The following is a 25,666-nucleotide window of genomic DNA, read 5'->3' as shown; positions in this document are numbered from 1 at the left end:
GACTGTACTTTCAGCCAATAACTTCATCGATGTATTATAAGGATTGGACCAATTTCTTTATAAAAAACCTTCGTTTAAAAAAATGTACTTTACCATTTTTGTGTAATTACCTGTACGTTTAAATATATAATGTGTGATGTAATGACGTTAATTCATATGGACGAAATGTTGTTGGACAAACCTGATTCTAGGACAGACATGATTTGATGAAATATGATCCTCAGTTTTTAAACCAAATGTGCATAGTCCCAGGACTAAACTATATGTATATACGTATTTTTACAATGTATTTAACCAGGCAAGGTAAAGTATACCCCCTATATAATTACTGGATAGTCATTGTGTATTTTATTTCCTTTAGACAAATTTAAATATGAAACAAAACGGTAACGGTTGCATCATACATGATCGAAAATACCAAAGATTTAGGCCTCAAGTTATAATTAAAAGAGCATACATTTTCACCAAAGTTTGAAGCAATTCGTTACTATGATTCCGTTTTCAAAAGGAAAATGCAAAAACTATTTTTGGAGACTTGAGTTCAAGTAACTTTTTATTCAGAACGGTACACGCCTACCAAATGTGTGAACCCCACTCCATTATGGTTCACAAAAGGGTATGCCATAAAATATCCGACGCTGGGAGACAGTGGTGAAAAACAGAATACAGTAGCTCGCATGCCCCCCTCCCTACTCCATGACTAAGTTAATTAGCCAGCTCGGGTGCAGGCCCCTCATGTTTACAATGGTTCTCCGAGTCGAAGCAGTAGAGTCCATTGGGGGGCGGCAGAAAAAGAAAAACACATTTACAATGCATCTTACACATCTCCGTGGAGTACGTCTGGACACCCATCCCGGATTGATGTGTGGTATGCATATTGTGTGCGCGATTTTGTCCCGGGGAGAGAAAACCGAGGGCCTTCTCGTGCTCCAGCTCTCGCCCTCTTTGAGTCAATGGTGTTCAGTGGTGTTCCAGCAGCTGAAGTTCTTTATGAAGAGAACAATCTGGAGGGTCTTGTCGGAGTGCCGAGCAGCTGCTGTTTTTTTCTCTGCCTCTTTTCACAAGACACAGGCCTGGAGCGGGGAGGTGAATGTGAATACACAGACAACTTCCCCCCTCCCTGCCCCTGCACTGTAAACCCTGACATACAATGTGAGATGAAGAGTGGCACAGGCCAGGGTAACCAGAAGAGAAAGCATTGTCAATTTGTTCTCTTTCTGTTGCCTGGGGTAACTAACTTCCTTATTTCATCACTTTGTCAATGTTTTTCTGAGATATCTCAGTCTGATTGTGACCCAGAAAGAAAGCTTGAAAAAATGTAAGTCTTAAAACATAGCTACAATATATTGGCACACAATCACATCCTTTACCTGCTGGCTTATTTGAGGCATAGGGGAAAATAAGGCTATATACTAATGATAGGAATTAAAGAATCATCCTCATTCAGGTTTGGTTAAAGGAGGCCGTTTATAACACAACCTTTATAATATATCCCTTTAAGGATCTCCTTAATATCATTAGTAAGCATCAAGCCACAATCCTTCAAGACATTCATTGATTCATCAGTAACACATCTAGCCTCTTTTACCATATGATTATGAAAAGATGTTAAGTTTTTATTCAACTCAAGCTATCACCCAGTGTTAACACTATTCAAGCAGCCTGTCCAGAACAGTACCCAGCAGCCTGGCGTGGTCTGGGGTGTGTCGACTGGTGGGTGCCGTAGTGAAGTCAGAGTGCACAGGCAGGTTTTAGGCTGGTGGTTAGGCTATGGACCCTACCAGAGGCCCCTCTAGTGGCTGTCTGAAGGCACCAGGTTTCCTGTGGTGTCCAGCTGCATGCACTTACAGGTGCAGGCCGACACTGGACACTCTGTATGGTCCCTATGGGGAACAGAGAGGACAACCAAAGGTTAATCAATAAACAACCATTAAAATGCACAAACCACCGAAAATGTGACACTTCTCACAAAGCTACCAAATCTAATCAAATGTTATTTGTCACATGCCCCAGTGTAGACCTTACCGTCAAATGCTTAGTTACAAGCCCTTAACCAACAATGCAGTTCAAGAAATAGAGTTCAGGAAATATTTACTAAATAAACTAAAGTAATAAAAAATAAAAACGTAACAATAAAATAACAAGGCTATATACAGCAGGTAGCGGTACCGAGTCAATGTGCGGGGGTACAGGTTAGTCGAGGTAATTTGTACATGTAGACAGGGGTAAAGTGACTATGCATAGATAATAAACAGCGAGTAGCAGCAGTGTAAAAACAAAGGGGGGGTTAATGTAAATAGTCCAGGTAGCCATTCGATTAATTGTTCAGCAGTCTGATGGCTTGGGGGTAGAAGCTGTTAAGGAGCCTTTTGGACCTAGACTTAGCGCTCCGGTACCGCTTGCCGTGCGGTAGCAGAGAGAACAGTCTATAACTTGGGTGGCTGGAGTCTTTTTGGGGCCATCCTCTGACACCACCTAGTATAGAGGTCCTGGATGGCAGGAAGCTTGGCCCCAGTGATGTACTGGGCCATTCGCACTACCCTCTGTAGTGCCTTACAGTCAGATGCCGAGCAGTTGCCATACCAAGCAGTGATGCAACTCGTCAGGATGCTCTCGATGGTGCAGCTGTATAACTTTTTGAGGATCTGGGGACCCATGCCAAATCTTTTCAGTCTCCTGAGGGGGAAAAGGTTTGGTCGTGCCCTCTTCATGACTGTCTTGGTATGTTTGGACCATGATAGTTCGTTGGTGATTCGGACACCAAGGAACTTGAACCTTACGACCCGCTCCACTACAGCCCCGTCGATGTTAATGGGGGCCTGTTCGGCCCGCCTTTTCCTGTAGTCCACGATCAGCTCCTTTGTCTTGCTCACATTGAGGAGAGGTCGTTGTCCTGGCACCACACTGCCGGCACCACACTGCCAGGACAACGTACAAGACCTATGATGCATTCTGTTGACAAAACTAATCTGATACAGAAAATATTATCTGAACGTTCCGGTAATGTTCTTACCTAAACCAGCTGAGTATGTGACCTGCGTGGCCGCCATGGCGGCAGTTGTGGCACCAGGTGAACCAGTTGTTGAACTGGGCCAGTTTGTTCTCCCTGGTCAGATCCACCTTCTCGTCTGACTTCCCCGTGCCTGGAAAAAACAACAGCCATGTGACTACACATATCTAATCTAAACCATAAAATGTGAATGTTTGTTTTGCTTTTTATGTGCTTTGAGATTATTTTCTGTAATGAAAAGAGCTATACAGGTTAACTCAATTACTATTAATAATCTGGTTGATGTTTTATAAGTCAACTAAAGTACAGATCAGTATCTACAATCATTATCACATTCATGATCTGCTTTATTTATTTGTGTGATTTGTATTAGTTAGTGATACAACAACATTGTTTCACTAGCTAATATACTGCATGTATGCATTTCTCTCGCTCAATTACCCTGAAGTGTGTGTATGCACTTGCATTCCTATTTTCATAATAGGGTGTGTAATGAGGAAGTTAGACTGGCTACAGAACTGTGAGAGTAGGGTAAAGTTGAACTTTGACACTGATCCATGACCAGTTTTTCATTCTCTCCCCATAATGTTTATGGTTAGGATTAGGGGAAGATAAACAGATCCTAGATCTGTGGCTACAGGCAACTTCCACCCAGAGCCTATCTGTGGAGTAGACCGTGTCCAGTACCTGGGCAGTTGGACACAGGCGTGCCCATGTTCATGAGGCAGAGGGCACACCGGGGGAGGGGCTTCCTGCAGCCGGGGCAGCTGGTGACCTTTGACTTGGTGGGCGAGCCGCTGACCCCGTACTGGCTGAAGCCGCGGCCCTGGTGGGGCATGGCCGAGCAGCTGTACGATATGGACTTCCCACAGAAGTTACAGCTCACAAACACCTGCAGCAGGCAACAACACAAAGGTCAAGTGTGATAAGGACTGGCAGGTTAAATTAGAGCTAGCAGAAGCCAACATGAATGGGTTATAACATCGAGATCAATGTTAAGCTCATGAAGCTAGAGATGAATGTCTTCGTCCAATACAGTGTATCATTATCTAGCTGACCAATAACAAATAAACAACTAGCATCACTTATTAATCAGGATAATCATATTCCTTATTGTGTTTTAAGTTTATGTAAAACCTGCAAGGAAGTTGGTCCCTCAGCCACATCCTCCATGTGAAGATTTATGAACAGATAAACCAAAAGACAGAGACATTAATAACTATGAACAACTGTCCATCTCTTAGTGCAGTGTTCCCTTTCCCTTTCCTTGCCTGTGCCAGTGGTTTGGAGCTGGGGTCCAGCTTGCTCCTGTGGATGTCAAACTCAGCCCGTTTGTGCCAGAACCTCCATGCATCCAGCAGGTTGCGGTAGTTCTCGATCCAGCACTGGACACGCGGGTCCTTCACCACCTCCCCTGGGGAACCCTGGGAGGGAAGGATACTAGGTCATGAAGCTCCCCTTACAGTGACAAAGGTATTTGAGTTTGAAACAGAATGGAAGTGGGCTCCCGTTACTGTGTCAGTCTCACATCATCAGCATAGCTTCTATGATATGTGTTGTCATGTCACTTTTACAGTTGTTTTTCGTTCTATCATTAAGCATTTGAACTCCAGCTAATCTTAAAGATTCAACAAATCTATAAGCCTGAATGTAGGAAAAACCTTGGGTAAAAGATCCAACAATCGATCTTGAGCAAAACGTATCTAATTCTAGCCAACATGGGACAGGTGATCATAGTATGAACCACAAGGTCAGTCAGCCCGTTGCCTCGACTACAACCGTTCTACGGTGTGATGTCGAGCTGTGCAAGACTATTCAGCCACTGCTCTGACCATACCTTGAGCATGCAGAAGCTGGCGGTCTGGACGTCTCCGGTCCGGTCCACGTAGCTCTCCATCAGGTCCACTCCGTCTTTGGTCAGCCCCGTCAGCAGGATCCCCTCCAGGTTCCCCACATCCTTCATCTCACTGGTCAGCTTCTCCATGTAGCGAGGCAGCTACATAACAACACACAGAGAAAATGAAACATTCCTTTCAATAGATAGAAATGGGGTAATCAGTGAAAAAAAATACGATTATTATCTATTTAGTGTATGTTGTCGTGCGGTTGCTGGAGGAGGTCTTACCTGTGCGTCGTTTAGGAACATGCATGCGAAGGCCACTCGGTCCGTTACAGCCACACTGCTCTCATACTAAGGAGGGAAACACAACAAGGTTTGTATGACTAAGTTGTACTTTTTTTTTTTACGTTGGAATCTTCAAACTACTATGTCAAACACTGCCCTCTTCATGCTGCTGCTGATGTTTAGAATTAATTTGTAGTTTCCCTGAAAATTCACTGAGGCCCCCTCGTGGTCCCTAGCCCCGTTTGACAATTCAGGTACTATAGCCCTTTGTACTTCCGCCTAACATGATAATGAATGTTATAAAGGGTTGGATAATGCATATAAAAATCTGGCAACCCAGTTTATATCAATGGTTTACCCCCTTCCCTGCATACCAGTACTCCGTCGTAGGTGCCAGGCTCACTGGTGAGGAAGGCAAACATGACACACAGGTAGGGGTTCTTGAGTTGCAGCCTCAGAGAGCTGCACATCTCCCTCCACAGGGAACTCTTCTCGTCCGTGTAACCTGACAACGCCATGGCAACCACGTTTAGGTTCAGGTCCCCTGCGAGGAAGGAAGGGTGGGGAAGATTGGTTCATTTCGCTTGGATAGCTTGGTTTATGAGCTTCCACTGTACACTATAGCCAAATCTAATATTGGTGGGTATACTTTCTGACTGTATACTGCTTTTGTTTAGTGGTGAAATCCTAGCAGTATGTTATGGTACTTTTGCTGTGATGGAAGTGACACCACAGGCAGCACAGGAGGGCAATGCATTACTGTTAACATTCGATATCTAATTAGTCTCCCAGTCAGTCTGTGACCAGGCAGTAATTAGTAGCATACTTTATGCTGTGTACAGTACATACAGTGTATATTGCAAGCAAGTTCTTGAGCCCTTACAAAGAATCTTCAAAAATGCATTACATAGCCCTGTCCCAGATGACTCCATGCCAGTACCTCTCTCAGCGGAGGCTCCCTTGTTGAGGATCTGGATGGCCCTACGGATGTCCAAGTTGAAGAGGGCCACGGCGGCCGCACGCTCCCACTCGCCCTCCCCCTCCAGGGAGCGCAGGAAGGGCTCCACGTTGATGTCGGGGCCTCGGTTGATCCAGCCGCACAGACGCAGGGCAAGGCTACGCTCCTCGCTGTGGAACCTGGGGACGTCCGTCTGGCGGTCTGAGCCGCTCCAGCACCGCCGGTTCTCTGTAGTGCCTGGTGGAGTAGAGAGAAACAGATATACAAATGTTACTTCAAGGGCTTTTTTTCTCCAATGTGAAGAAAAACCTAGGGGAAACACTGAAAAAGAGTATAACTTTTTCAGTGTTTATATAACTTACAGTACCTATGTAGAGTGTTACATAATACTTTCAAGGGTTCAGCCTGTATATTTAGCCTAGATATAGACCTAAAGATGATCTAGATCTTTAGGTTGCTTACCTGAGCTGGACTTGACTATGTTCTTGATGCCTGAATAGACCAGGGGCTGTTTGTTCCCCTGCTGTTTCTGCTCCATGTCTTCAGTGTACTGCTTCATGAGTGATACTTACATAGGAAATGGAACCCTGAGGCATCATAAGAACCACAGTGCAAACAGTGACATACAATATAGCAACTTAGTCTATGTACATTGTATCCAGTATGTCAGGTGTAAGAACACAAAGACAATTGATAATTCAATGAATCACTACAGTGCAAGCAGAACTGTAAAATAAACAGAACAAAAAATGTAATAAACAGCACATGAATCATCACGCAAAGCTAGATATGTTTAGAAATTAGTAAGCACCAGTAATGTAATAAACCAGGGGTATTCAACTCTTACCCTACAAGGTCCAGAGCCTGATAATTTTCTGTTCTACCTGATAATTAATTGTACCCACCTGGTGTCCCAGGTCTAAATCAGTCCTTGATTAGAGGGGAACAATGAAAAAAGACAGTGGAGCTGGCTTCGAGGTCCAGTTGAGATTGAGTGTAATTAAGCAATAAGGCCCGAGGAGGTGCGGTATATGGCCAATATACCACGGCTAACGGTTGTTCTTACACACGACACAACGCGGAGTGCTTGGACACAGCCCTTAGCCGTGGTATATTGGCCATATATCACAAACCCCAGAGGAGCCTTATTGCTATTATAAACTGGTTACCAATGTAATTAGAGCAGTAAAACGAAATGTTGTCATACCCGTGGCATACGGTCTGATATACAATGGCCTTCAGCCTATCAGAATTCAGGGCTGAAACCACCCAGTTTATAATAAAGGATATAGAACAGAGTGTACCACAGGGACTTGAGCTGGGGGTCGTCCCCTCCGGCCAGCAAATGGTTCTTCCACACCTGGACTGTATCATGACCGTACCTAGACTGGGCCCTCTGCCTCATTTTAGTGGCTATGTCCTTCTCTACAGTACCCTCCCCTCCCACCTCCTCGGCACACTCATAGAGGTGTCTGCCGCAGGCCCACATGAGCGAAGTGGTGGAGCTCCAGGCTAAAGAGATACGTTCGAACACAGTGAAGTCGGTCATGGTGCGGTTGGCGGCCGAAACCACCACCATGCGGTTCTGGGAAGTGGGGTGCCAGGCGAAGCTGCCAATGAGGCTGTTGCTGGGCTGCACGCTGCGCTCGATGATCGTGGGCTCTGTCTCGTCACCGATGGGCGTGGGCGTGTGCTGCATGTCGTAAAGGCGGATGATGTTGCTGTCGCGTGTCAGCGTGGCCAACAGGCCCATACGCGTGGGGCACCAGGCCACCTGGGAATGAAAGGAAAGTGAGTTGTACATCCTTACATCCAAAACATGTAGGCTATAGCACAATTATGCATTCCTGTATCACACAAAAAGTATACTCCTGATATGTGCAAGTCGATTGTACACTGGATGGCAGGGGACAACAGAATTTCACAACAGACCAAAAAAGCATACCAGTAAGTTACCTTGGTGAGTGGCTTGGGCTGCTCGGTGAGCGTGAGCACTGGCTTCTCAAACTTGCGCAGGTCCCAGATGGCCACCTGGCCCTCGAAGAAGGAGGCCACGCGGTCTGGGAAGTGTGGGTCCACTGTCACACCCTGGATGGCCTTGGTGTTGACGAAGGTCTTCTGGCTGGTGTTGCGCAGGTCGAAGATGGCCAGGTTACGGTGCATGCCAGCCAAGAGCAGCTTCTGGTCGCGGGGCAGCCAGCAGAGGGACAGGCAAGCATCGTTCTGGCCTAGCTCATACAGGGGCTTGGTCACCACTAGGCCAGAGTCTGTGTCTCCTGATGAGAGACGGATCTTTTCAGTGGCTACACTAGCCTCTGGGGTGAACTTACTGCTAATGTCCCATATGAGCACTGAGAAGTCTGCTCTGTGCTTGTCCAGCCCAGCGGCTAGCCAGTTGCTGTCTACAGGGTTCCAGGCTAGGGTGTTGCATTGACGTGCATGCTTGGGCACAAACTCCTTCCCCATTAGCTCCTTGCACTTGGAGTTGTGGCTCTGGCCTAGGCTAGTGAGGACTACCCTGCCGTTAGCCTGTCCAACTGCTAGCAGACATTCAGGCTCGTGCTTTGGGTACCAGGCCACACATTTCATGTAGGGGGTGTCAGAGTTGATCGCTAATAGGGTAGCAGCGGTCTCCTCAGAGAGGGGGAGAGCTCCGGCTTTGGTCTCGCCGCTCCCCACAGGTCCGATGCGGTACAGTCCAAGCTCTGAATCACAGATGACATAGCGGTCGGCGTGGTGGGGAGACCACATAATGTCTGGCTTTGAGCCACTCATTGTTCAAATGGAAGAGCTTCTTCTTGCTTTTTACAACTAGGTATACTGGGGGAAAACAGCATTTACAGTACAGCTGAAAGTTACCAACTGACATCTAGCAAGTAGTCTAGTAGTGAGCAAACTAATATGTTTAGCCTACTTTCTATAAACGAATATATTGAGCCTACGTTCAGTAAAGTTAGCTGAAGATATTGTACAAATCTTGTGACAATGTAGTTAGCTACCATTATGTGCAGCACGGGAGCAACATATTAGGTCGCTAACTGCTAGCTAGTGACATGTGGCACAGCTAACAGACGATTTAGTTAGCAATCCCAAGGCGTAAAATAACGATAGGCCTAAATTGCATTAAATTTGCAAGATGTTAATGCAACATTGTATCTCGCTAGATAGTTAATTAAACAAACTGTGGATATAGGAAACTTTGTAGCAGATTTGTTAGCAAAAAATGTGAACGTCTGCTAACTTAGCGAGCTACAGTAGTTAGCTAACGTTACCTGTCTAGCTGCAGTGCTAGCTAGCTACAACTTTGTTGACATCACAAGATTAGCTTCCCGAAGTATCAGTATCAAGAAAACAGATCAACCGCAAATAAACATTCGTAAATTGTGTTTCTAATAATAAAGATAACAAATTATTGAAAGAAACTTACAAATTGCTAGACATGTCAACATGGACAAAACTGGGTGTCCACTAGTTACCCCAGCCACAAAGTCAAAATTGCCTATACGTAAAATTTCATGAAAACAAACATTAGCTTTTTGGTCTTAATTTAAGGTTAGGCATAAAGGTAGCAGTGTGGTTAGGTTTAAAATCACAGTTTAACAAGATACATTTTAGAAATAGGCGGCCTTTATCATTTTGTGGCTGTGGTAACTAGTGACGACCACAAACCTAAGCCGTGCTTGTTTTTATGTTACACCAAAATATTTCCCCGGAAAAAGCATATTGCTATTCGAGAGGTCCTGTTACGCACAAACCTGTTAGAATTTTGGGGAACACGACACTGTCAATTCCTAAAGATGGCGCTACAAACAAAGATGTATGATATTGGGATACGACTACATTTGTATTATATTGTAATAGTAGATATGCATGTTTAATAGGCTTTTACATCTGTTAGATGATCAAGGGTTTTCAAACTGGGGTCCCCAGACCCCCGGGGGTCCGCAGAAAAGTTGGAGAAATTCAAATTCACCCTTCTTATTTTTCACTAAATTATACATTTGTTTTATCAAACCTGCAGAACATAAATTGGGACATAAATTAGCCCAAGTTGACCATAGTACTGGCAGGTTGGCCTTATCCCACTGTAAGTCAAATTACGTCTCATTCCACGTGGGCGTTAACTTATTCTTGAACATGCGAGGGAGCCTGTGTTCTGGTTCTATATTGAAATAAAAAACATCATGCCTGTTTTTCAAGTTAGCAGGCGTGCAAGTGGAGAAGAGGAAAATCGTCATAACATGTATCAGTTGGGACTTTTATGTACAACAATCCAAACAATCACCATGCAGAAAGGTTACAAACAGTTCTAAATAGCAAATAACGGGATTCAAACGTAGACTGTGGGGAAAGTGAAATGTTTAAAGAAACCACAACGTGTTTTAACTTTGTATCCTCAGTTTTTTACACCTCTATAATGCTTAATTAAGCATAATACGTTATAAGGAATGACAGTCGTGTGTACTGCCCAGAGCTACAATATTACGCGCGCTACTAAATGAAATTGTATTGGTCACATACACGTCCTATGACTGACTACAATTTATTCAGTATCTGTGAGTCTGTAAAGCTGAAATTTCATAAAGATACATGAAGAGAATACATAGTGACATGTAGCGCACAACAATCAACACATTCTTGCAGAGGAACCGAGCGCTGTCCATCCCTATGCGACATCGCACTTCACGTCGTGGACTAGTCCTAACTGGTGATCAGGACGAGATGCTGCTTCCTAAACCACTCCAGATGACTATACCTAAACCGGCGGCTGTATTTAAATGATAACAAAGGTAAGAGGATAAAAATGTACATTTTCAAATCAAATGACTTTTTGAGTAGTGGGCCAATTATTTTGTATTGTGGAAATTAAAAGATGGAAAATAGATTACTATGATGACTTTGTTTTCTAGGCAAAACAAATTAGCATAAATTATGTGGCATGTTGTTTTAGTTGAACATTTCATTTTTTTAGTGCTCTGTATAAATATTTGACAACATTACAGAAATTCATAAAGTACATTTATGTTGCCAGCTTCAGCCCATAGTTGATACAGTGACTCTGCAGATGTCCCATGTACTGTACATTGATTCTGTGCACCAACAATTGGGGTGAGAATCAACAATGGTCGTGAGTGAGGAGGAGATCGCATCCACACCTGCCATATAGAATGATGCCACACTTGAATAAGACATGTTTTTTTCTTTATGTATAGGGTGTGAATGTTGAGAAAGGACAACATGAGGAAAGGAGTGGCTCTGTTCCTTCTACTGTTGGCACTTCACGAGGCCATAGGCCAGAGAAGAAGAAAAGGAAAGTACAGTGTCCTCAGAGATGGAGGAAATGGTAAATGAAGTCCACATGTTAGTGATGATGGTCAGTCACTGTGGCTTGTCCATTATTATTTTTTTATCTATATGGCTACATTACATCTAAAATACCCCGTGCATGTAAAAGGGGGGGCTGAACTTCCTGATTTAGCCTCGGTTTCAATTCTCCTCATTAGGATATGCGACTGAAAATAACAGTTAACCTTCGTTCCGTGACATACCGTCTTTTTCCTAATTATCTCGCAAATCTTCGTTTTGGACTGACTTTATGTCGAAAATGATCCTTATTACACTTGAATACATGTTTCTCATATCGATGCCACACAGGCCGTTTTCAAAAGGAAAAGTTGCTTATTACGTTCAGTTGCTCTTTAAGGTGTTTCTGTCTTTTGTAAAATCTCCTGGAGAAGTCAAATAACTTTCTCAGCCAACAGGAACATTTTAATTTATCAATGTCTAAATCATTGTAACCGTGATTTATTCTAAGTAGATGTACAGTGCATTCGGAAAGTATTCAGACCCCTTGGCTTTTTCCAAATGTTGTTTGTTAAAGCATTATTCAAAAAATAGTTTTAATTGTTTTTTTCCCCCTAATCAATCTACACACAATACCCCATAATGACAAAGCAAAAACAGGTTTTTAGATTTTTTTGCAAATGTATAAAAAAATAAACTGAAATATTACATTTACATAATTATTCAGACCCTTTACTCAGTACTTTGTTGAAGCACCGTTGGCAACGATTACAGCCTTGAGTCTTCTTGGGTCTGATGCTACAAGCTTGGCACACCAGTATTTGGGGAGTTTCTCCCATTCTTCTCTGCAGATCCTCTTAAGCTCTGTCAGGTTGGATGTGGAGCGTTGCTGCACAGCTCTTTTCAGGTCTCTCCAGAGATGTTCGATCGGGTTCAAGTCCAGGCTCTGGCAGGGCCACTCAAGGATTTTCAGAGACTTGCCCCGAAGCCACTCCTGCATTGTCTTGGCTGTGTGCTTAGGGTTGTTGTCCTGTTGGAAGGTGAACCTTCGCCCCAGTCAGGTCCTGAGCGCTCTGGAGCAGGTTTTCATCAAGGATCTCTCTGTACTTTGCTCTGTTCATCTTTCCCCCGATCCTGAGTAGTTTTTCAGTCCCTACCGCTGAAAAACATCCCCACAGCATGATGCTACCTCCACCATGCTTCACTGTAGGGATGGTGCCAGGTTTCCTTCAGACGTGACACTTGGCATTCAGGCCATAGAGTTCAATCTTGGTTTCATTTGACCAGATCATCTTGTTTCTCATGGTCTGAGAGTCTTTAGGTGCCTTTTGGCAAACTCCCAAGTGGCATGTCATGTGCCTTTTACTGAGGAGTGGCTTCCATCTGGCCTCTAAGCCATAAAGGCCTGATTGGTGGAATGCTGCAGAGATGGTTGTCCTTCTGGAAGGTTCTCCCATCTCCACAGAGGAACTCTGGAGCTCTGTCAGAGTGACCATCGGGTTCTTGGTCACCTCCCTGACCAAGGCCGTTCTCCCCCGATTGCTCAGTTTGACCGGGCGCCAACTCTAGGAAGAGTCTTGGTGGTTCCAAACTTCTTTCATTTAAGAGTCATGGTGGCCACTGTGTTCTTGGGGACCTTCAATGCTGCAGAAATGTTTAGGTACCCTTCCCCAGATTTGTGCCTCGACACAATCCTGTCTCGGAGCGCTATGGACAATTCCTTGTACCTCATGGCTTGGTTTTTGCTCTGACATGCACTGTCAACTGTAGGACCTTAAATAGACAGGTGTGTGCCTATCCAAATCATGTCCAATCAATTGAATTTACAACAGGTGGACTCCAATCAAATTGAAGAAACATCTCAAGGATGATCAATGGTAACAGGATGCACCTGAGCTCAATTTCGATTCTCATAGCAAAGGGCCTGAATACTTATGTAAATAATTTTTTTCTGTTTTTGCTTTGTTATTATGGGGTATTGTGTGTAGATTGATGAAAATATATATTTTTAAAATCCATTTTATATTAAGGCTGTGACGTAACAAAATGCGGAAAAAGTCAAGGGGTCTGAATTATTTCCGAATGCACTGAACAAAAATATAAACACAACATGCAACAATTTCAAAGATAAGGAAATCAGTCAATTGAAAAAACATTATTAGGCCCTAATCTATGGATTGCACATGACTGGGAATACAGATATGCATCTGTTGGTCACATATACCTAAAATATGTTTTAAAAAAAAGTAGGGGCGTGGATCGGAAAACCAGTCAGTATCGAGTGTGACCACCATTTGCCTCATGCAGCACATTTCCTCCACATAGAGCTGATCAGGCTGTTGACTGTGGCCTGTGGAATGTTGTCCCACTCCTCTTCAATGTCTGTGCGAAGTTGTTGGATATTGGCGGGAACTGGAACACGCTATTGTACACGTCAATCCAGAGCATCCCAAACATGCTCAATGGGTGACATGTCTGGTGAGTATGCAGGCCATGGAAGAACTGGGACATTTTCACCTTCCAGGAATTGTGTACAGATCCTTGCAATATAGGGCCGTGCATTATCATGCTGAAATATGAGGTGATGGCGGCGGATGAATGGCACGACAATGGGCCTCAGGATCTTGTCACGGTATCTCTGTGCATTCAAATTTCCATCAATAAAATCATTTGTGTTCGTTGTCCGTAGCTTATGCCTGCCCATGCCATAACCCCATCACCACCCATGTGGCACTCTGTTTACAATGCTGCCAAAAAACGGACGTACTGCCAAATTTCTAAAACTATGTTGGAGGCGGCTGGTCGTTTCATGAAGTGAAATAAAATATCCCAGACATTTTCAATATGCACAAAAGGCGTATTTCTTTCAAATTCTGTGCACAAATTTGTTTGCATCCTGATTAGTGAGAATTTCTCCTTTGCCAAGAAAATCCCTCCACCTGACAGGTGTGGCATATCAAAAAGCTGATTAAACGGCATGATCATTACACAGGTGCACCTTGTGCTGTAATAAAGCCTTTTGTACAGAAAAAATAATTCTGATTGGCTGGGCCTGGCTCCCCAATGGGTTGGCCTGGCTCCCAAGTGGGTGGGCCTATGGGTGGGCCCCCCCAGGTGGGTGGGCCTATGGGTGGGCCCCCCCCAGGCCCACCCATGACTGCGCCCCTGCCCAGTCGTGTGAAATCAGTGGTGAAAAAAGTACCCAATTGTCATACTTGTAAAAGTATAGATACCTTAATAGAAAGTTACTCAAGTAAAAGTAAAAGTCACCCAGTAAAATACTACTTGAGTAAAAGTCTAAAAGTATTTGGTTCTAAATATTCTTAAGTATCAAAAGTAAATGTAATTGCTAATATATACTTAAGTATCAAAATTAAAAGTGTAAATTATGTCAAATTCATTCTATTAAGCAAAGCTGGCAGCACCATTTTCTTGTTTTAAAAATGTATGTATAGCCAGGGGCACACTCCAACACTCAGACATTATTTACAAAAGATGCATTTGTGTTTAGTGAGTCTGCCAGATCAGAGGCAGAAGGGATGCCCATGTGTTGTCTTGATAAGTGCGTGAATTGGACCATTTTCCCGTCCTGCTAAGCATTCAAAATGTAATAATACTTTTGGATGTCAGAGAAAATGTATGGAGTAAAAAGTACATTATTTTCTTAAGGAATGTAGTGAAGTAAAATTAAAAGTAGTCTTTAGTACTTTACATCACTGTGTGAAATCCATAGATTAGGGCCTAATTTATTTATTTTAATTGACTAATTTCCTTATGAACTGTAACTCAACAAAAATATTTGAAATTGTTGCATGTTGCGTTTATATTTTTGTTCAGTATAGATGTTCATTTGCTTTTGACATTGGCCTGAAGTTTATCCAATCGATCTCCATGTGAAACACATGAATGTGTCCCTCTCCCAGACATGACAACATGCTCCATGGAGGTGGCCTTCATTCTGGACAGTTCGGAGAGCGCCAAGACCTTCCTGTTCGAGAAGCAGAAGGCCTTTGTTCTGCATTTCAGCACTCGTCTCACCATGCTCCAGGTGTCTGGATGGACCCTGAAGCTGCGGATGGCTGCTCTGCAGTACAGTAGCTCCGTGTCTGTAGAGCACAGCTTCACTGCCTGGCAGGACCTGGATGTGTTCCACAGCAGAGTCAGCTCCATTGCCTACATTGGCCACGGCACCTACTCCACCTACGCCATCACCAACGCCACGCAGCTCTTCACCCAGGAGACCAAGGAGGACAGCGTCAGGGTGGAGGTGCTCATGACTGACGGTGCCGATCATCCGAGGAACCCTGATGTGATCGGAGCAGCGGTGGATGCTAAGGCTAGTGGCGTGAAGCTCTTTGCCGTAGGGTTGTCGGACTTGGCCCGCCAGAGCCAGAACAGTGCCAAACTCCGGGCTATCGCCAGCACACCGGCCCAGCAGTTCGTCCACAGTCTCACTGACCCCCAGCTAGAGGATAAGTTACTGAAAGAGTTGGTGAGTGTTCTGTCATCAAAGTCACCCTACACTCAAGTTGAAGATGATTGGTATGCTGAACCAGGCCAGCACGGTATGGTTTGGGATCATTAGTTTGTAGTGTGAAATGGGTATGATAGTACCTCCACACTGTCTTTTCTATATGAGTATGAGAACTTCACAGCTTTTTCCAGAGGTTTGTGAGGGTACAAAGTGAGGGAAACTTAAGTTAGTTGGCACACAACATCCCTGTCCAACAGTTCTGAGCTCCTCAGATAAACTTGTCTTGTTATCATGTCTGTGTCTTAAGTGGGGGCTCAAACCTCAATGGCAGAATTGTTCCTGTGTGGGGAATTCTTCCCCGAATATGCATTTTCCATAAACACAGAGATTTGTCTATAGTCTAAATGAGGTCAAGACCTGTCTATGGGCAGACAGTAGCATGAATTATACATTTTCCAAAAATCCATCATTGTTTTTCTAATTCATATTCATCATTAGCAGAGGTTTAAAAGAGAACAGCTTTATTAAGCAAAACTGACAGGAAGTGATCTAGCCTTCTGTCCCCTCTGTTGTTTTATTCTTCCTTAGAACAATGTCTTGACCATCTGTACCATTGTTCATGTACAGTAAGGCCTGCTCAGGTACAATACAATGTTCAGTCAATAGTGGTACTGTTGGAATTGTTTCTAGGTAAAAATCTCACACAATCTTCTTGTATTTTTTCCATCCAGGCTGCAATAGCGCTTGAGGCGGTAAGTACTTCAAAACAATAAACACTACATTGGCACTGGAAGTAGCAGGTGGAGTGATAAGAGTGATTTTGTATTCTTTTCATTGCATCAGTGTCCACAGGCTAAAGTGTGTTTGTGTGAAAGAGGGGAGAGAGGCCCTCCTGGAAACCCAGTGAGTACACTAGACGTTTTTCAACAGAACATGTAGGTCTACTGTAAGGATTATGCAGTAACCCAGTATGACTGACACGCCACACAAAAACAAAATAAAAACATTATAAGAAATACCGAATACTCTCATTCAACAGTGACTCCATATACTAAGTTATTGTGTTTCGTCAAGGGTAAAAAAGGAGATCCAGGATATGAAGGACCATCTGGTCCAAAAGGATCAAGGGTAAGTCGTAAAAATATAGTGATTTTCACTATTTTAATGACCTTAAGTGTTCCACATACAATCCTGATCTCACATTTATAACACTGTCTCAATTCTACAAGGGAGAACCTGGAGTCAGTGGCCGACCAGGAAGTGACGGTCTTGAGGTATACAATGTATTTCTTTATTCTGTAATTATTTTCTGAGGCATTCTATTCTAATTAACTTCCATCTAACCGCCATATTCCCATAGTTGACTGAGATACATTCAGCACTGGGTGTTGAACACTGTTGTTCTTACTTTACAGGGCAGTCCTGGTTATAAAGGTGACAAGGTGGGACATCTGCTTTCAAGACATTTCAGAATACAACTGTCTTGCCTAAAAGTGTTTAACTAAATGATTGGTTGAACTTGTGCTGTATTTCAGGGGGAGATAGGAGACTGTGGCACCCCTGGGGAAAAAGGAGATGAAGTAAGTACAATGATTACTGTGCCATTTTGGTTCAATCAATATTGTGATCTATTCTACAGTATGTGTGCCAACTGAAGCATGATGTCATCTTACAGGGCCCTGGAGGACCTCCTGGCCCACGGGGACCCAGAGGAGACCAGGTATAATGTAACATTGTTGTTTTTACTCCTTCAATACATGAACAGGTATATTTCGCTACCTTTTTAGGACCTTGTTTTAATCATGATTGCATATGATACAGTATGTTCATCTGGAATAGGTTAATTGATTCTCAATGAATGATGCACTTTAGAGCAAGGGCTGAGTACTTTTTTCACTGAGATGTTGTTTGATGACGGGGTGAAAATGAGTACAGACATTGAGAACAGACTACATATAAGTCAGTCAGAGACATCCGTTATTCCCTTTCATTCTCAAACATGGAAAATGGAAGTTGAGTTTGTCGTTTTCCCACCCATGCACTTATGGAATGTGAATTTTGGATTACGCCTAATCCCGATGCTAATGTGAGTATCTAAAGCAGTGAATCCAGGCTTGCAGGATATTATTCTTTTCCAGGAGCAGACTTTGTGTCGTAGGATTAGCTGCTAGGACAGGGTTGCCAGTACAGTGGCACTGTTCCTTCTCACTATCAGCCCCTCGTCTGGCATGGTATCAGTCATTGTGTTGTTTTGACACCAGGCCCTGAGAATGGAACAAAACTACTGCTCTGTTCTGTATAGTTCTGTGCATTTGTATTGCATTAGTTCAATTGTAAGAATTAACTACTAACTGGTACATTGTAAAATACACCTCACAATATAGATTTGGCAGATATCAGGGATGAGTTAGATTTTCTGGGCTATCAATACTATACAAACAGTAGCTACATACTGTACAGTGAGAAAAAAGGCTGTTGTAGACGCCATTTCAAAACCATTTCACACGGACCTGTTAGGATACTGCAATGGAACCAGTGCATTATATGAATCAACTTCATTGTGCTTTTATTCACTAAGGTAATTTCTAGATTTTTTTGGTTTCTTCCACAGGGTGTTAACGGACCACCCGGGGACCAGGGTCCGGAGGGCCAAACAGGACCTAAAGTAGGCACGCTGATTCTCAGCCAATGACTTTCATGGGGTGCTAGAAAATCAGCCAATTGCATTCATGGGTGCTGCTGTATGACACTTTCCTACATGGAAACACATTTTCACACAGCATCTCTATTGTCAAAGTGTGTTGCTTAGCCAGAGAAGCCATGAGAGCTGAGTTGACCTTTCTGTACATGTCTATTTAAATACTGATCCTTCACTTTCTCTCACACATTGACCAGACCTCTCAAACAAGGAAGGCCTTGGAATCAAGTGATTTAGAGCCATTTAGCTATTTAGGGTTTAAAGTTCTGACGTAATCAAGAACATAAAGTATAGCAGGAACAAGTGACTGAGATGTGTTATTGAATCCCATGAAGATCCTTTGTCTGCATTTTATTGCCGTTTTCCATCTTGGTAGATTCTGTTGGAATGGATCGAGTTCCTCTGTGGAGAAGCACTGGGGAAGGGTTTTCTCTTACAGTATGAACTTGGAATAGAAGTGTTTTATGACTAACTTGTTGGCGGTGTGGGTTTCAACTAGTAGGCGTTTTGACAAATTCACACTGTGATCGTACACCTCTAACACAGGGGGACCAAGGACCCACCGGTGCATCTGGACCAGCAGGTGACATTGGCATTGGGTTCCCAGGTCCAAAGGTAACCTAATAATAACCATTACAGAGATTATGCTATACATTTACAGTTTATGTAAATAACATAAATGTTGAAATGTGTCATTGTTCTCAGGGGGCCAAAGGAATTCAGGGAAGACCAGGAACCCCTGGTCCCATTGGAATTGGAGAGCCAGGACAGCCAGTAAGTATTACTGTTGATGCCAGCTTTGGATACCTAAACAGTGATCGCTATGGGAACGTTATACATGACCATATCCTTCTACCTCTGATTCATATGATCAGATTTGACAATGGTAATCTAAAAACAAAACTAAATGTTGCCATTTACTGGCCAGTAAATTTTGAAACTGTTTGAGGGTCAAAAATGACGAGACTGTTTGTTTATTTCAGGGACCCCCAGGACTCGCTGGAGCACAGGGTAACCAGGGAGCTGTTGGGGAGGGGCTCCCTGGCCCAAAGGTGGGCAAATATTTGAGTGTCCGAGCATTATCCTGTTTCATGTATACTGTTAGGTGTAACTGTACACATCCTTAAGTCAGAATGAAGTCTGGTGTAAGTACAATGGGCCATTAATATGTACATTTTTTAAATATCATTGTCGACTCAAGTATCTATTTTTTCAGGGGGATCGAGGCTACGAGGGCCCCAGAGGTGAGCGTGGTCTCACTGGTGTTGGGGTCAAAGGTGATAAGGTAAAGCAAGTTTAAGACTATTGGACATTACTATGTTGAGGTCTTATGTTGGTCCGTATGAGGATAAATGATCAATGGTCTATTGAGAATGATCCCATATTCCTTCAGTGAAATGACATTTGACGAGAGGTCTTATGTTTCTCTCAGGGAAATCCTGGACAGCTTGGATCACAAGGACCGGTGGGAATGCCAGGGGCAGGAATTCAAGGAGAAAAGGTACATTCTGATTAAACTGCAGTCAGATCCTTTTGTATAATGTCAATTTGTCTATTCTCAAACATACTGTATATTCACAGATACTTATACTCATATTCCTTTTCTTCTAATGTCCCCTTCTTTTCAGGGGAACCAAGGGCCAGTTGGCCCTCCAGGCCCCAGAGGGAATCCAGGTGTGGGACTTATGGGCCAAAAGGTAAGGTTGAATGTCACATGATCAAAGGGAGTCTAATTTCAGGCAAAAACGAAAGTCTTCGATCTGAACGCAAGACGCAAACGTACAGTAAATTCATTTAGTAAATATGATGTCACATATACTGTTTGTTCTACAGGGAAGCCAAGGCTTCTCAGGTGAGCCTGGAATCCCAGGGGAGAGAGGTGTCGGGGAGCCAGGACCTAAAGTAAGTCTGATGGTTCAGTAAGACAGTATTTAAACCAGATCAAGTAAAACTGTGTTAATAGAGATTTGTAAATTCTCCTCTAGGGAGACCCAGGATCGGATGGGTTACCTGGTATTCCGGGCCTCTCTGGAGAGGATGGAGATATAGGACAGAAGGTGGGCACAGTGTGCTGTGATGCAATGTCATTATCACTAGGACAGTACATTAATGCCAGTCTGTCAACTGACAGTGTTTATTGTTTACAGTATTGTGTATTTATTTCACATGGTATCAGGGTGACATTGGGTTACAGGGGCCCAGAGGACCTGATGGGGCACCCGGAAAAGGTGTCCCTGGAGAAAAGGTACAAATCAGTTATCTTAAAGCATTTTCACTATTTCAAAGGATGTATGGAAGAGTGTTTGAAATCAAGCTGTGACTATTCTCTCAGGGGGACCGAGGGGAGCGGGGCTCCAGGGGCCAGCTAGGGGCAGTAGGGCCTGTGGGGCCAATGGGGGCCAAGGTAAGCACATTCACAGCAGTCATGCTCAACACTACTGACCCAAAGCATGGTTGGTTCTGCTGTTATAAAATGTTTCCTGTTTCAGGGTGAACCCGGAAGTGCTGGACGAGCAGGTACAAATGGACCACCTGGGCGGGGATTACCCGGTATCAAGGTATGTTCTGGTGAGAAGGAACATTGACAACACTGTTGGTTACTACTTTATTAGGATATTAAAGTGTTACCATATCTTAAGGCTGATGTCAGTGTTCTGTTTTATGTTGGGTTGTTTTGTGTCCAGGGGGACCCTGGTGCAGTAGGCCCACCCGGACATGTTGGTGAACCAGGAATAGGAATCACTGGACCGAAGGTCATTTGATTCAGCTTCTTTCTGTTTGATTTGGGAGATGCAAGTATTTCTCAAATGTCCAATGAACCACATAAGACCATTGGTGTGAAACCACTCTCACTTTTTAGGGTGAGAGAGGGCTACCAGGACCCATTGGTCCAACTGGGCTTGAAGGGGAAGGCCTCCCTGGAACTCCAGTAACTATCCCCATTTTCTCTAGTATTATGATCATATTCATTGATCTATGCTGACTATTCAGTTTGAATACTGTATGAATGGATGTTCTGTCATGTTTATTAGGGCCCCCCTGGAATACCAGGACTGACAGGTGAGACTGGACCAGAAGGAAAAGGTTTACCTGGTCCTAAGGTGAGTTTTCCGGTATAATGATATAATTATAGGGGCAACTTAATGTGTTTGTTTTGTGATCTATATGTGAGTTTTTAACCTGAGGATCTTTCTGTTCAGGGAGACCGGGGAACTCCAGGCCCCACAGGACCAGCTGGAGCACCAGGAGTCGGGCTAATGGGTCCCAAGGTCATGAATCCTATTCAGATCAATAATAATTATTTTATCAATGTGTAGGAGGCGAAATGAGCCATCATGATTGGAGTACACAGGATTGAGAAAGATTGATAGGAACCATATGACTGGCGTAGCATCAAGATGACATGATTCTCTCTGCAGGGGTCAGCCGGTCAGATTGGAGCACAGGGTCCCCAGGGACTGCCTGGAGAGGGCATTCAAGGACCAAAGGTACAGTTAAAGGACCATTTAGTATGCCATGTTAGGTCATAGTACAGCCAGGCACACAGTATACTAGTGCTGTGTTTCAAAAAGGTCAAATTGCTGAATTGATTTTGTCTGATAGGGGGAGTCAGGATTCCAGGGGATCACGGGCCCCAGGGGGCCCCCAGGACAGGGTATTCAAGGGGATAAGGTAAGAACCTCCACACAAACAACATAAAATGTAGCTTAATAAATACATAGATGTTATCCAATCTATAATCTCGGGACCCAGAACCGAATCAAGTCTCATAAATGGTCTTGAACTTCACAAAGTTTTAATGCTTTCCAAGTTCTAGAAAAGTTCTGCAGTTTTGCCGTTCCTACAGGGAAACAGGGGGTTCGTGGGTGAACGAGGCAGAAAGGGGGACAGGGGAGAGACTGGAGAGAGAGGAGCTGCTGGACCTTTGGTACTAATCTTACTATAAATCTGGAAAAGGCATGGACATTATCAGATGTATATATTTGTTATTGAGTGACCTCCTGAATTACAGGGCAGACTGGGAGAAAAAGGGGAACCTGGCCTAACAGTAAGTATAGTCTGTATTGTACACTGTACCTCCGTACTGTAGTATTACTATGACTAGGCACTAAAGTGTTTTACCATCTTTTACAGAGAGAGGAGGTCATCAAACTGGTCAGATCTATATGTGGTTAGTGTGGTAATTCACACATCAGGTACAATACCATACCTGTAATGGCTGTTTGCAGAGACTTTCAATGAATCTTTCTCTTTCCCCAGGTTGTGGGGTGAAGTGCCGTGAGAGCCCACTGGAGATGGTCTTTGTGATTGACAGCTCAGAGAGCGTTGGCCCCGACAACTTCAACGTGGTCAAGGACTTTGTGAACGCTCTGGTTGACCGCGCCTCCGTGAGCCGGGAGACCACTCACGTCGGGGTAGTCCTCTACAGCCACATCAACATGGTGGTGGTCAGTCTGCACCAGCAGGCCAGCCGGGACCAGGTCAAGACTATCTGTTTATTATTGAGGCCTCTGTAATGATAACATTCAATTCATATGACATAAATGTTCAATGCAAGGTGATTTTCTCTCAAGCGTTCAAATGAAAAATCTGACTCTCTAGTACAGTAGCCTGGTTCCAGATCTGTTTGTGCTGTCTTGCCAACTCCTACGGTCATCACAAACAGATCTGGGACCAGGCTACATCAGAGATGTTATAAATATTTATCACCACCAGGTGAAGAAGGCGGTCCGCACTATGACCTACCTGGGCGAAGGCACCTTTACGGGCAGCGCCATCCATCAGGCCAACCAGGTGTTCCGGGCGGCCAGGCCCGGTGTGAGGAAAGTGGCCATAGTGATCACAGATGGACAGGCGGACGAGAGGGACACTGTGAGGCTGGAGGAGGCGGTGAAAGAGGCCAATGGCAGTAACATTGAGATGTTTGTCATCGGGGTGGTGAACCAGAGTGATCCGCTGTACGAGGAGTTTAAGAAAGAGCTCCACCTCATGGCCTCTGACCCAGACAGGGAACACGTCTACCTGATTGATGACTTCAGGACACTTCCTGGTAAGCAGGAAGTACCTTTCACTGATGTCCATCCTTACTGAAGTTTATGTTCCTTGTAAGGAACATCTTGTAAAGCCACAGTTATATCTGAAGAGTTAAGTCCTAAATATCTGTACGTTTTACATAGCTGTGTCTTATTGCCTAGTCCCAATAATATAATGTCTTGTCTTGGATCGTCCAGCCCTTGAGAGCAAGCTGTTGAGTCGGATCTGTGAGAGTGATGGCGGGGCCCAGTTCAGCTCCATCCCCAGCTCCAGATACTCCCCCGGAACCCCTGGACAAGCTGGGATTGTCAGGGAAACCCCAGAGAGGACTGATACCGACACGCCCACTTTCAATGGAGACTTCAAGAAAACACAGATGGTGGTGAGAATGACAACACTTCCACTTTACATAATGGTTCTGTCATGATCAGAATAGGGCTGCACATGTACTGAGTTTTACTGAGCTCACTAAGCTTTGCAGTACAATATATCATGTCATTGTAAAATATAATATTGTGAAAAAAATTAGGAGAGAACTCACCATAACCAAAAGATTGCTAAAAAGGCCCCACATAAGGATAGTGTCTGAACTTGGGCCAAAATTGTATTTCTGCTAAATCAGCCATGAATTGAGTGTGTGTACGTGCACATGTTCATTTGCATGCGTTCATACATGGACCTTTGTGTCAAGATTTTGATTGCAATCACATATTATAGACAATAACTCAGGTTCAAGCCTATGCAGGTACAATCACATACTATAGCAGATGTACAGAATACATATATCCATTTAACCATTCCTTTACCCTCGTTTACACAGCCAGGTTCACCAGGAGAGTCAGACAGAGTCTTTATCCCACAGGGCCCCCAGACCGGGGACCGAGATAACTCAGAGACCTACAGGGTCCCATCCTTTGACAGGGAACCCTTCAAGCGCCTACCAGAGTTCCTTCTTCCGTCAGAGGTGAAGAACCCCACCCACGGTGTGGTCATGACGGGCCCCCAGGCCCCCACCCAGATGCCCATTCCCGTAGTAAAGCTACCCAGGCTCCCCTCAACCTCTCCACCTCTACCCCAGGATGCTTTAATACCAGGTCATTTGATTGGTTGGCTATAGCGCTTTTCCAGAGCTCAAACTACTGTGTAGCACCTTGCTGATATTTCCTCATTTTCTACAGTACAAGTAAAATCAATGTCCTCCATTTCTCTTCCCTTTTCCCAGATGAGAGCTGTGGACAGATTCTGGACCCCGGGCCTTGCAGGGATTATGTTGTGAAGTGGTACTATGACAGTACGGCTAACGCCTGTGCCCAGTTCTGGTTCGGAGGCTGTCAGGGAAACCAAAACCAGTTTGAGTCGGAGAAGAGCTGCAAAAAAACCTGTGTGAAGTTCTAACAATCACACGTTTGTTGACTTGTTTTGAACGCTTACAAATCTACTTGATTGTATTGATGAGACAGATGATATATTTGGGTCAAAGGTGGGTCAATTTCAATATCAGTGCCTTATCTCTTCACCAATACTTTGACATGGGGATAGAAAACTTGAAGAGTGGACTAGGTAATTTTAGGACCAAATGTTCAATCACAATTATTTTGGATTCGTATTCCCTCGTCTTGGAACTGTTGGTGGTAACATGGCACCATTTCAATTTCACTTGAATTACATTGAATGAATCCCCTCAGGGGCAATAAGCTATTTACATAACTCTGTATATGTGTGTCTTTGGTTTAACATAAGCTCCCTCATTTCTTGGAGCTAACTGTAAGTGAATGAGACTTCGGGCTTTTGAAAGAAGTATACAGTGAGGGAACCATTCCATTTATTCATGTTCAAGATGGAGTAATAAGGGCAGTGCGAAGCGTATTGAGTTCCAATAACACTGTTGAACACTAAATAGTAATGTTACAAACATGGCAGAACGTCTTAACACTAACCAATATCCCTGATTAACTTTTCTATAAGTAACTCATTTGTATGAAAACTGACTGCTGGATATTATTGTTTATAACACTGCACACCTTCATTAAAGTTAATTAAATGAACAAAGAGAATGTTGTTAA

The 25,666-nt window shown here is 43.8% G+C and overlaps 2 protein-coding genes across 4 annotated transcripts; one reads left to right on the top strand and one right to left on the bottom strand.

Annotated features, from left to right (window-relative positions):
* Positions 1-1,448: 1,448 nt before the first annotated feature.
* Positions 1,449-9,626, bottom strand: mios (missing oocyte, meiosis regulator, homolog (Drosophila)). Of its 2 annotated transcripts, none has more exons than XM_029737391.1 (12): positions 9,521-9,626; positions 8,050-8,913; positions 7,384-7,867; positions 6,556-6,654; positions 6,076-6,330; positions 5,510-5,679; positions 5,136-5,201; positions 4,848-5,006; positions 4,282-4,434; positions 3,698-3,902; positions 3,014-3,143; positions 1,449-1,883 (listed from the first exon to the last, which is right to left on the bottom strand). In XM_029737391.1, exons 2-12 carry the CDS (start codon positions 8,866-8,868, stop codon positions 1,793-1,795), a joined length of 2,631 nt encoding a protein of 876 aa, XP_029593251.1. In that variant the 5' UTR covers positions 8,869-8,913; positions 9,521-9,626; the 3' UTR covers positions 1,449-1,792. The 2 variants fall into 2 exon arrangements, with proteins under 2 accessions (XP_029593251.1, XP_029593252.1); XM_029737392.1 differs by having other exon boundaries at positions 8,050-8,798; positions 9,521-9,620.
* Positions 9,627-10,547: 921 nt separating this feature from the next.
* On the top strand, positions 10,548-25,648 carry col28a1b (collagen, type XXVIII, alpha 1b). Of its 2 annotated transcripts, none has more exons than XM_029737389.1 (36): positions 10,548-10,883; positions 11,307-11,437; positions 15,321-15,889; positions 16,603-16,623; positions 16,715-16,774; positions 16,946-16,999; positions 17,101-17,145; positions 17,287-17,313; positions 17,407-17,451; positions 17,547-17,591; positions 18,483-18,536; positions 19,116-19,184; positions 19,275-19,343; positions 19,553-19,621; positions 19,786-19,854; positions 20,002-20,070; positions 20,198-20,266; positions 20,403-20,471; positions 20,555-20,626; positions 20,764-20,814; positions 20,902-20,973; positions 21,059-21,127; positions 21,254-21,322; positions 21,430-21,498; positions 21,602-21,670; positions 21,770-21,838; positions 21,989-22,057; positions 22,173-22,241; positions 22,417-22,497; positions 22,582-22,617; positions 22,704-22,740; positions 22,830-23,050; positions 23,286-23,619; positions 23,801-23,985; positions 24,424-24,697; positions 24,826-25,648. In XM_029737389.1, the coding sequence occupies exons 2-36, from the start codon at positions 11,314-11,316 to the stop codon at positions 24,996-24,998; spliced, it is 3,546 nt and encodes a 1,181-aa protein (XP_029593249.1). In that variant the 5' UTR covers positions 10,548-10,883; positions 11,307-11,313; the 3' UTR covers positions 24,999-25,648. The 2 variants fall into 2 exon arrangements, with proteins under 2 accessions (XP_029593249.1, XP_029593248.1); XM_029737388.1 differs by having other exon boundaries at positions 20,746-20,814.
* The last annotated feature ends 18 nt before the right edge of the window (positions 25,649-25,666 follow it).

Source organism: Salmo trutta, chromosome 37 (genome assembly GCF_901001165.1).
Source record: "Salmo trutta chromosome 37, fSalTru1.1, whole genome shotgun sequence".
Lineage (NCBI taxonomy): Eukaryota > Metazoa > Chordata > Actinopteri > Salmoniformes > Salmonidae > Salmo > Salmo trutta.
This window is presented reverse-complemented; position numbering and strand designations above follow the sequence as displayed.